The sequence below is a fragment of the Quercus suber genome, unplaced genomic scaffold (assembly GCF_002906115.3).
Source record: "Quercus suber isolate HL8 unplaced genomic scaffold, Cork oak 2.0 scaffold_499, whole genome shotgun sequence".
In the NCBI taxonomy this organism is placed as follows: Eukaryota; Viridiplantae; Streptophyta; class Magnoliopsida; order Fagales; family Fagaceae; genus Quercus; species Quercus suber.
In genome coordinates, this window is record NW_027069948.1 from 448,824 (window position 1) to 460,857 (window position 12,034).

Here is a 12,034-nt window from a genome sequence, read left to right on the forward strand (position 1 = left end):
AAAAAAAAGTGAAATTCAAAAATTTATGCATAATCAAATAAAAAAAGAATTAAGTTAATGCCTAATATTTATACATATACCTTTTCATACTTTGAATCCATGACATTTGTTTTGTGATAATTATTTTTTAACATTAAGTCAAAATATGAATTGATTTCTAATATAGACGAAATCTAATCTAGACTCGACTCTATTTATTTGAAGACAAAAAAATTTATCAGTTGGAGTTAGGTACTATTGTCTATTGGTACATATACTCAAAATTTAAATTAGAAGGAAACAAAACTTGGGCTAGGACCAGGAGGCCTAAATTTAGCCGAAAAAATTGGAGGCCCAGAAATAAAAGGGCCGAGGCCCTCAGACGGTGGGTGAAAGCAGCCCTAGTACTAGTAGTGGCACGAGTCACGTCGACGCCGCCACTGCGGCCACGAACTTACTCGAAAAAAGCCCTATTCCATTTTCTGCTAAAATTTCAATTAGAACTATACGGTGGCCCAGATTTGGAGGACCTTCTTTTTATCAAACTACCACTTTCTCTCTCTTTCTGTCTCTCAGACTCAGAACTATCGGTAACGCACGCACAAACCATTCAAAACAAAAGATCCAAACCTCTCTCTCTCTTTCTCTCTCACAGCGTCGGAGAATACTATGGAAGAACAGGCAAGTCTTCCAAATATATATATATATATATATTTCTTTTGCTTTGTTTTTTTCTAAAGCATTTGTTTGTTTCCCGAGAAACCGTGGAGGAAAGAGAATGAATCTTTTGCTTTTTATGTTTTTATGCTTTTCAGAAATCTTTGAACTTGAGTTATTTGAATCTCTAACGAACAAGGTTAGCTCAGCTGGGCCAATATAATAGTTTTTAGCAGCTGTTTCTTTTTTCTGTTTATTTTCCTACATTTTTCTTAGCAACCAAAAGGAGGTTAAATGCTTGGATTTTGAGGATTTAGTGTTTGGATAAGCTTCTGTATTTGGGGAAAAAAAAAGGGTGATGCTTTGATAATTTGTACATAAGAAGATTATGGTAAAAATAAGCTTGACATTTATGCTAAAACAAAATATTGCTGTCTAAAAGAATTTGAGTCAATGCTCTAGCCTCTAGGTATGAGCATAAACTGCTTAGCTTGTCATGAATGCTCCTGGATTACCTGGCAACTGGTTTTGGCAGGTGGGGTCAGTTGCTCATAGGTTTTACTGCTAGAGGTAAGTTTTACTGCTAGAGGTAAGTTTAAACTTTAAAGGGCTCTTCTTAGGTTCCCTATGTTCTAAGAAGCATGGACACGGGTATGACACGAGCAAGTTTTTAAAAATTATAACATGATATGGGTACGGCACCCCAAATGAAGTGTCCGTGCTTCCTAGCCTATGTTACCAAAGAGGAAAAGAGAAGAAAAGAAAAGAATTTGAATCAATAAACTATACTATGAAAGATGGATCTATGCTACCCATTGTTTAGGCCCGCTCAAACAACCCTTATGATTAATGGACTACTGGGAGCTTGACATCATTGAATGTAATGTGTTTCTTTCTCTATCCTTTGGACTTGAGACCGGCTGTGTACAAAATTTAGGACTTTTTGCATTTACACGCCCCAATCAAATTGCTGCAAGAACTGCACTCTAGTTATTTTCTTTATTAGGTGCCGTGTATTATGACGAGCTATGTACCTTAAAGTATTATCCCACCTCTCCTTTTTCAAAAGATTAAAAAAAGAAGCTTTTGATGGGCTTCTTTGAGCTACATAACGCTTCCTTTTGTATAACATATTTAAAAATTGGCTTGCTTTCATTGCACATTGTTAATTTATAATTTGGTATTCCCTTTTAAATGTTAAAATTGAAAAGCTTTATATCTTAAGATCAGCATTTAGTCTACGGGCCTGTGTATTAAATTTGATAATGAGATTGCTACTTAGTTGTTGGCCTGTTTACAATGAATGTACAATTTAGTTGAGATAGTTGTCATATTTTGATTTCTTCTGAAGCTTAATTTAACATAGCCATATAAGAAGATTGATTGGCCTTTAATTTTACTCAAACTTCTATAGCATAAATTGTTGACAACTTACATTGCCTGTTTTGTTAGGTTAAGTTTGCATCTGTCTAATCTTTTCATGTCTGCTGCAGGTTTGTGAAGTGCATATGATGCTACAACATCAGAACTAGTTATGATGTGTTTGATTCATTCTTCACCTTATCAATATTGAGCTGAAAACTGTTGAGGCATTTTTAATTTGTGAATTGTTTGTTTTGAGATTTTGGTTGTAAATACCACAAATAGCATATTGGAGTTTAATATCTTTCTGTCGCTAGCCACAATAGTTAACAGAATAAAAGTTTCACCCCTTTTTGTCAGCGTTGAGTTAATTTTTCAGATTTGTTGAGGCAATCAAAACAGATAGGACTGGTGATATTTATCATTATTATCGTAACACAATGAATGTAGCTGAAGTTGGGCATATGGAAGTTTCTTCACCTGCAGCTAGTCAGACTGGAAAATCTGCCTGCCCTGAACAAAGCGAATCAGGACAGATACATGGAAGTGTATTTAGTGAAGCATCAGAACTAAGACATCAACTTGGCTCTGAAACTATACGAAATGAACAAGGGGAAATCAGCTTTTCTGAAATTGTGACTGAAGGTTCTCTTACTGAACCACTAGGACCACCTCCTGAAGATGTTAGCAAAAGTGGTCAGGCTGGAAAAGATTCATCCCCTCAACAAATTACATCAGAAAATTTATATGATTATAATTCTGCAAGCCTTAGTGAACCATCATACCAAAAACATCAGCTTGGCTCTGAACTTGTACATAATAAACCCGCAGAAACCAGCTCTGCAGTATCCAGTTGCGCTGATAAGAAAAAATTACAACCATCTTATGAAAATGCGACCAACAGTTCTCTTGCTGGACCATTGCCTCTAGATGTGAGCGAGAGTATTGAGACTGGAAAAATTTTATCCACCCAACAAATTATTTTGGGGCAACATGATTCTGATTCTGGAGGTCTACTTGGTGAACCATCTGAAGGAAAAGATCAGCTAGCCTCTGGACTTGCACAGACTAGATCAGTAAAAACAAGCCCTGCAGTATCCAGCTGTTTTGCTGACAAACAATTGCAGTCATCTTTTGAGAATGTGCCTAAGAGTTCTCTTACTGAATACTTGGGACTGCCTTCTGAAGATGTTTTCAAGAGTAGTCATGCTCAAACAAGTTTACTTCCTCAACAAACTACATCAGAACAGGTGCATGAATTTGGTTCTGCAAATGATCTTGTAGAACAAAAACATCAGCCTGGTTCTGAACTTATGCAAAGTGAACCATTAGGAACCATTGTTGCAGGGTCTAGCTGTGTTAATGAACAAATGCAATCATTTTCTGATAGTGTGGCCAAGAATTCTGTTACTGATCCTGTGGAGCTGCTTTGTGAAAATGTGAGCAGGGATAGTCAGAAGGGAAAAAGTTCATGCTCTCAACCATCTATATCAGAACAGACATATGAATTTGGTTCTGGAACTGGTGAATCATCAGAACAACATCAGCTTGACTCTGAATTTGTACATAATTTACCAGTTGAAACCAACACCGTGGTACCCACTTGTGTTGTTATTGAACAATCCGAGCCACACCTTGAAGCTACAAAGAAGTGTTCTCTCAGTGAACAAACCGGCCCACCTCCTGCAGATTCCAACAAGGATCTTGGCACTGAACCACTGGGACCACCTCCTGATGATGTGGCCAACAATTCTACTCTTGAACAGTTGGAAACACCACCTAAAAAGACAATCAAGAATCCTAGGCGGTTGGGTCGCAGGGATAAAAGAACACCAAATTCCTTAAAGAAAAAATATATGTTGAGGTCTTTGGTAGCGAGCGATAGAGTTCTTCGCTCACGGACACCAGGGAAGCCTAAAGCTCCTGAATCAAGCAATAATTCAGCACATGTTAGCACTGTGGAGGAGAAAAAGAAGAAGATTAAGAAGAGAAGAGGGAAGAGGGTAGTAGCTGATGAATTTTCAAGAATCAAGTCACGTCTCAGATATTTACTGAATAGAATAAGCTACGAGCAAAGCCTGATTGAAGCATATTCTAGTGAAGGCTGGAGAGGAAGCAGGTGTGTATATTGTATATACAGTTTGCTTTCTTACATAGTACTAATGTTCTGGGACACTGTTTTAGATTTTTCGTGTCATTTAAGATGTTTCTTAGAAAATTTCATGTCATTTTTTTCTTTTTCGTTAAGTAGTTTCTTTGGCAGTTTTGATATAATCACCTGTGTTTTGCTTTTATCTTCTAATTTACTAATGCTTCATATGGTTGGCAAGAGGTGAACGGAAAAAATATAAATGGAGTTTTAAGAATATTCAGGACCGAATGGTAGTGCTTAGGCTCATTCTCACTTACACTATAATGTCACTCTTGACATTGCCTTTATTAGACTAGCATTTCTTTCTTTCTTGAGGTCTTCTCAAGGTGTTACTCTATAATCTCATGCTCATTTCCTAGTGGTGGAACCAAAATTTGGTGATAATATAAGTCATTCTAACTTGCACAATAATGTCGGAAAACACTTCCCTTGTCATACTCATATCATCCTACCCCTTTTTTAATCATAAATTTGGTGATATTCTAAGTCATAAACAGAGCAAAAACCAAAATTCATGCATCACTGTGCAATGGAGAAGCAAGTGATCCAACATTTAATGGCACCTCTACATGGTAGATCAACAGATCATTTCCTCATTTTCAATTCTCTGCTGTTAGAATCATCCCTTATAGTTTTGTATGCCTGACTTTCACTTTAGGAATTTCATTACAGCACACACCCTTCCCAGGGAAAGCATGGCTGCTTGAATTTAGATGAAACTAGGTCACTTCTACACCTACAATGGTTTTATTTTCATTTTTTTAATTTCCTTTTGTAGTCAACCATTTCGGTGGCAGATGATTATTGTTGAGCATGTCCATATACGGTTTCTTTTTTCTCCAGAATGGTCCACTTAAAATTCTATAAGGTAGGACAGGATTGAGAAATTTAATCTTAGAGGTTGTCTGACAGGGGAGAGGTGGTTGGGTGGTTGTAGACACATTTTATTCAGTGATGAGGATTGTAGTATAGGGTTGGATTCACCATTGCATATTGTGCAGCTCCCAGTAAATAGCTAGAAAATTTTCGCTGAAGACTTGTGGGCTAGATTAAGAACACTAGGCAACTTTGCGTTGAGAGAGAGAGAGCACTGGGAAACAATGTCTAACCTCAGATAACCAGTAACCACTATTAAAGTCTTAAATTTATTTGAGAACAATGAAGCATACCCATATTATGAATCAAAATAAAAGAATGAAGCATATCTCTACCCTCCCAACTTCAAAACTTTTCCTTATCCAAAAAAAAAAAAAAAAGGAAACCTAATTCTAATGACTTGGAAAGTCACAAAAATACCCTTGACTCTAGGAAATTAAATAAAATACTAATAGACCAAATTAACAACTAATACCTGAAATAAAATATAACTGATCAATAATAATAAAATTGACTTCCAAATTATATAAAAATAAATTAAACTAAACATTTCTTTGCATTTCCCGCATCAATGTGTGTGTGTGTGTGTGTGAGAGATAAGTATTAACAACTTAAATATGTGACAAGATGCATGAGATAGTATAGCATTACTTTTTTCCTTTTAATTTTTTATTTTGGCTAGAGTATAGCATTACTTTGATTAATCATAGTGAGGTAATATAAAGAACCTACGGAATGTTTTCAAAGGCGAGATTCTAAATAGAAACACAAAGAAACTAAAATTAATGACATTAGAATAGTAATTATATTATGTAATGAGTTAACCCCACTGTTAAATAAGAGGAAGCAGCTGGAGCACGTGCAGGACTGTAGAAACATGATTTAAAAATTATACTAAGAAAGGGTACTCACATCATGCAGCTTTTTATAGTCCAGCCTTTCTACTTGTCTTCTTCCAGAAACAGGTGCAGAACCATCTTGACCAGGTTCTGTGTCTATCGTGGATAACAGCTTCTTTCCACCAGTTTTTGATCTTTTTCCACCAGAACCTCCCAAAGGCCTGTTCTCGTCAAGTACAGCAGCAAAATCCTCAGAGTCAGATGTAAAATCAGAACTAGAACTTTCCTTCGTAACCTTCTCATCAAGATCTGGAGCATCAGGATCATATTCATCATCCTCTGAGTCATCAGAAGGAAGCCCCAGGTACTGCTCCTCCTTAGGTGGAGCCTCCAATTCCTCAGCCGGAGCCTCCAAATCCTCAGCCGCAGAAGCATATTCAGATTCGTCAGAACTTGATTCATCTCCCTCAACGTTCTCATCATCTGGTTCACAGGGATTATAATCATTGTCATCAGAATCATCTGAAGGAAGTCCAAAGTTGTGATCCTGTTTATGTCCAGCAGCGGCAGCAGCCTCAGGATATACCTTCTGCACATGGGATAGGAGCATGATAAGGAATGGAAAAGTTAAATGTATTTCTAGTCAACTAACAAATACTTGAGGATATATCAGACCTCCCAGCTATCAGTAATGGAAAGATTTGTTCCTTGAAACTCATTAAGTGTATCGATGCAGTCATCTTTGCAATCACATCCAGGGCATAGCCAACCCTCATCATCAGGGGGAACTGTTTAAAAAACAGTAGAATGTAAGATAAGAACAGAACCAGGAAAGCACATTTGACAAATAACCAAAGAAGAAAAACTTGGAATTGCTGCCATCAAATTGGTGATATGGACATTACTGTCTTCACTTAACAGTGGCGGTTCTAAACAGTGCTGGTGGAACCCACGGTCACAAGCACCATCACAGAGTATAATATCATTATTTGCAGACAAGTCTTTCAATCCACATTTTGCACAGAATATCTGCATTGGAAAGATCTCATGTCTTAGTATTTACAGTGAGAAGACACTGGCTACATATTTTCAATAAGTAAAATAGCATGAACTAGGCATATTATAAGGTGTGAAAGATTTTAAATAAAGAGTGAACATGGTATCTAATTGAAGGATTCTCCTACATCCTCACTGTCAATTTGTCCATCAGAATCAAATAAAGAATCTGGAAGCGTTCCTTCAGCACATAGCAAATCAATATGTTGAAATAGATCTCTTATTTTCAATTTGCGTCGAAATATTTCAGATGTGGCCCGTTGAAGCTCCTTCTCCGGCTTCAATTTTTCTAGGCTGCAAAGTTACAAAAATAATCAGAAGCAACAGCCAGTCATAACCATCCACCCAAAAAAGAGACAATTGGGGATAAAAACTAAAACAAGTTCAAGCTCATTTGACCAACATATTTAAAGAAAAAACCCTCTTTCAAATAAGCAACCAACCAATTAAAGACTTAATCCTAGTTCATCAAACTTGAGCCAATTTGACCAACACCCTCATATGTGTTTGTAAAATACACCATAGAACACACAATATGATCCAGGCATGAAACAAAATTTTAGCCATTGTTTAATTTTCTATTTTGGCATGGGTTCAAACTCCAAACGCAACACTAGATGGAGGTTATGACTGGCTGTTGCTTCATGGAACAAAGACTTGAAGGTCAAGACATTACAAGTGCAAGGTTAAATCAAGTTTCAGTGCATAGATTCGCTAAGAGTCTCGTAACTCAAATGGTTGGCACCTCCTTATGTTTCCAAATGGGACATCCATGGTTCAAATTCCCCCCATGCCCAACTATCGAATTATCAAAGAAAATTTCAGTGCATAGATGCTTTTATACTCAGTGGCAGAACTGTAAATTTGTATAAGTCAATTGCATAATTTTATTTTGTTTTATTATTTTATTTTATCCATTTTTTGATAAATAATAAATTCATTAAAAAGCACAAAAGGGGCACAACCCATATTCACGGGATGTATACATTAGATACTCCAAAAGCCATCAATTAAAACTAATTAATTGCAAAATTTTATAGTTAATATTTTAGGAGTATTGTCATTATAGTCCTGATGTTTTATAGTACAGAGACATCTCTTTTTCTGGAATTTAGTTTTGTCTTATATGCATTTATTAAATAGTTTTCATATTAAAAGTGCTAGTCATAGCAAGGAAAGAAAAAGTTAGAAAGCATTTTTTTTTTTTTTTTGGATAAGGAAAAGTTTTGAAGTTGGGAGGGTAGAGATATGCTTCATTCTTTTATTTTGATTCATAATATGGGTATGCTTCATTGTTCTCAAATAAATTTAAGACTTTAATAGTGGTTACTGGTTATCTGAGGTTAGACATTGTTTCCCAGTGCTCTCTCTCTCTCAACGCAAAGTTGCCTAGTGTTCTTAATCTAGCCCACAAGTCTTCAGCGAAAATTTTCTAGCTATTTACTGGGAGCTGCACAATATGCAATGGTGAATCCAACCCTATACTACAATCCTCATCACTGAATAAAATGTGTCTACAACCACCCAACCACCTCTCCCCTGTCAGACAACCTCTAAGATTAAATTTCTCAATCCTGTCCTACCTTATAGAATTTTAAGTGGACCATTCTGGAGAAAAAAGAAACCGTATATGGACATGCTCAACAATAATCATCTGCCACCGAAATGGTTGACTACAAAAGGAAATTAAAAAAATGAAAATAAAACCATTGTAGGTGTAGAAGTGACCTAGTTTCATCTAAATTCAAGCAGCCATGCTTTCCCTGGGAAGGGTGTGTGCTGTAATGAAATTCCTAAAGTGAAAGTCAGGCATACAAAACTATAAGGGATGATTCTAACAGCAGAGAATTGAAAATGAGGAAATGATCTGTTGATCTACCATGTAGAGGTGCCATTAAATGTTGGATCACTTGCTTCTCCATTGCACAGTGATGCATGAATTTTGGTTTTTGCTCTGTTTATGACTTAGAATATCACCAAATTTATGATTAAAAAAGGGGTAGGATGATATGAGTATGACAAGGGAAGTGTTTTCCGACATTATTGTGCAAGTTAGAATGACTTATATTATCACCAAATTTTGGTTCCACCACTAGGAAATGAGCATGAGATTATAGAGTAACACCTTGAGAAGACCTCAAGAAAGAAAGAAATGCTAGTCTAATAAAGGCAATGTCAAGAGTGACATTATAGTGTAAGTGAGAATGAGCCTAAGCACTACCATTCGGTCCTGAATATTCTTAAAACTCCATTTATATTTTTTCCGTTCACCTCTTGCCAACCATATGAAGCATTAGTAAATTAGAAGATAAAAGCAAAACACAGGTGATTATATCAAAACTGCCAAAGAAACTACTTAACGAAAAAGAAAAAAATGACATGAAATTTTCTAAGAAACATCTTAAATGACACGAAAAATCTAAAACAGTGTCCCAGAACATTAGTACTATGTAAGAAAGCAAACTGTATATACAATATACACACCTGCTTCCTCTCCAGCCTTCACTAGAATATGCTTCAATCAGGCTTTGCTCGTAGCTTATTCTATTCAGTAAATATCTGAGACGTGACTTGATTCTTGAAAATTCATCAGCTACTACCCTCTTCCCTCTTCTCTTCTTAATCTTCTTCTTTTTCTCCTCCACAGTGCTAACATGTGCTGAATTATTGCTTGATTCAGGAGCTTTAGGCTTCCCTGGTGTCCGTGAGCGAAGAACTCTATCGCTCGCTACCAAAGACCTCAACATATATTTTTTCTTTAAGGAATTTGGTGTTCTTTTATCCCTGCGACCCAACCGCCTAGGATTCTTGATTGTCTTTTTAGGTGGTGTTTCCAACTGTTCAAGAGTAGAATTGTTGGCCACATCATCAGGAGGTGGTCCCAGTGGTTCAGTGCCAAGATCCTTGTTGGAATCTGCAGGAGGTGGGCCGGTTTGTTCACTGAGAGAACACTTCTTTGTAGCTTCAAGGTGTGGCTCGGATTGTTCAATAACAACACAAGTGGGTACCACGGTGTTGGTTTCAACTGGTAAATTATGTACAAATTCAGAGTCAAGCTGATGTTGTTCTGATGATTCACCAGTTCCAGAACCAAATTCATATGTCTGTTCTGATATAGATGGTTGAGAGCATGAACTTTTTCCCTTCTGACTATCCCTGCTCACATTTTCACAAAGCAGCTCCACAGGATCAGTAACAGAATTCTTGGCCACACTATCAGAAAATGATTGCATTTGTTCATTAACACAGCTAGACCCTGCAACAATGGTTCCTAATGGTTCACTTTGCATAAGTTCAGAACCAGGCTGATGTTTTTGTTCTACAAGATCATTTGCAGAACCAAATTCATGCACCTGTTCTGATGTAGTTTGTTGAGGAAGTAAACTTGTTTGAGCATGACTACTCTTGAAAACATCTTCAGAAGGCAGTCCCAAGTATTCAGTAAGAGAACTCTTAGGCACATTCTCAAAAGATGACTGCAATTGTTTGTCAGCAAAACAGCTGGATACTGCAGGGCTTGTTTTTACTGATCTAGTCTGTGCAAGTCCAGAGGCTAGCTGATCTTTTCCTTCAGATGGTTCACCAAGTAGACCTCCAGAATCAGAATCATGTTGCCCCAAAATAATTTGTTGGGTGGATAAAATTTTTCCAGTCTCAATACTCTCGCTCACATCTAGAGGCAATGGTCCAGCAAGAGAACTGTTGGTCGCATTTTCATAAGATGGTTGTAATTTTTTCTTATCAGCGCAACTGGATACTGCAGAGCTGGTTTCTGCGGGTTTATTATGTACAAGTTCAGAGCCAAGCTGATGTTTTTGGTATGATGGTTCACTAAGGCTTGCAGAATTATAATCATATAAATTTTCTGATGTAATTTGTTGAGGGGATGAATCTTTTCCAGCCTGACCACTTTTGCTAACATCTTCAGGAGGTGGTCCTAGTGGTTCAGTAAGAGAACCTTCAGTCACAATTTCAGAAAAGCTGATTTCCCCTTGTTCATTTCGTATAGTTTCAGAGCCAAGTTGATGTCTTAGTTCTGATGCTTCACTAAATACACTTCCATGTATCTGTCCTGATTCGCTTTGTTCAGGGCAGGCAGATTTTCCAGTCTGACTAGCTGCAGGTGAAGAAACTTCCATATGCCCAACTTCAGCTACATTCATTGTGTTACGATAATAATGATAAATATCACCAGTCCTATCTGTTTTGATTGCCTCAACAAATCTGAAAAATTAACTCAACGCTGACAAAAAGGGGTGAAACTTTTATTCTGTTAACTATTGTGGCTAGCGACAGAAAGATATTAAACTCCAATATGCTATTTGTGGTATTTACAACCAAAATCTCAAAACAAACAATTCACAAATTAAAAATGCCTCAACAGTTTTCAGCTCAATATTGATAAGGTGAAGAATGAATCAAACACATCATAACTAGTTCTGATGTTGTAGCATCATATGCACTTCACAAACCTGCAGCAGACATGAAAAGATTAGACAGATGCAAACTTAACCTAACAAAACAGGCAATGTAAGTTGTCAACAATTTATGCTATAGAAGTTTGAGTAAAATTAAAGGCCAATCAATCTTCTTATATGGCTATGTTAAATTAAGCTTCAGAAGAAATCAAAATATGACAACTATCTCAACTAAATTGTACATTCATTGTAAACAGGCCAACAACTAAGTAGCAATCTCATTATCAAATTTAATACACAGGCCCGTAGACTAAATGCTGATCTTAAGATATAAAGCTTTTCAATTTTAACATTTAAAAGGGAATACCAAATTATAAATTAACAATGTGCAATGAAAGCAAGCCAATTTTTAAATATGTTATACAAAAGGAAGCGTTATGTAGCTCAAAGAAGCCCATCAAAAGCTTCTTTTTTTAATCTTTTGAAAAAGGAGAGGTGGGATAATACTTTAAGGTACATAGCTCGTCATAATACACGGCACCTAATAAAGAAAATAACTAGAGTGCAGTTCTTGCAGCAATTTGATTGGGGCGTGTAAATGCAAAAAGTCCTAAATTTTGTACACAGCCGGTCTCAAGTCCAAAGGATAGAGAAAGAAACACATTACATTCAATGATGTCAAGCTCCCAGTAGTC

General features: G+C 36.6%; 2 protein-coding genes across 2 annotated transcripts; one reads left to right on the forward strand and one right to left on the reverse strand.

The window, feature by feature from the left end:
• The first annotated feature begins 401 nt into the window (after positions 1-401).
• Positions 402-5,368, forward strand: LOC136063210 (pathogenesis-related homeodomain protein-like). The gene is made up of 2 exons (XM_065763246.1): positions 402-660; positions 2,130-5,368. Exon 2 carries the CDS (start codon positions 2,439-2,441, stop codon positions 4,332-4,334), a length of 1,896 nt encoding a protein of 631 aa, XP_065619318.1. The 5' UTR covers positions 402-660; positions 2,130-2,438; the 3' UTR covers positions 4,335-5,368.
• A 570-nt stretch (positions 5,369-5,938) lies between these two features.
• LOC112016966 (homeobox protein HAT3.1) lies at positions 5,939-11,415 on the reverse strand (the record flags this gene model as incomplete). Its single annotated transcript, XM_065763247.1, is given in 5 exon segments — positions 5,939-6,454; positions 6,541-6,653; positions 6,771-6,894; positions 7,050-7,215; positions 9,406-11,415. Coding segments are annotated over 5 exon segments (2,598 nt in total), but the record flags the coding sequence as incomplete, so codon positions are not given.
• Positions 11,416-12,034: the final 619 nt, after the last annotated feature.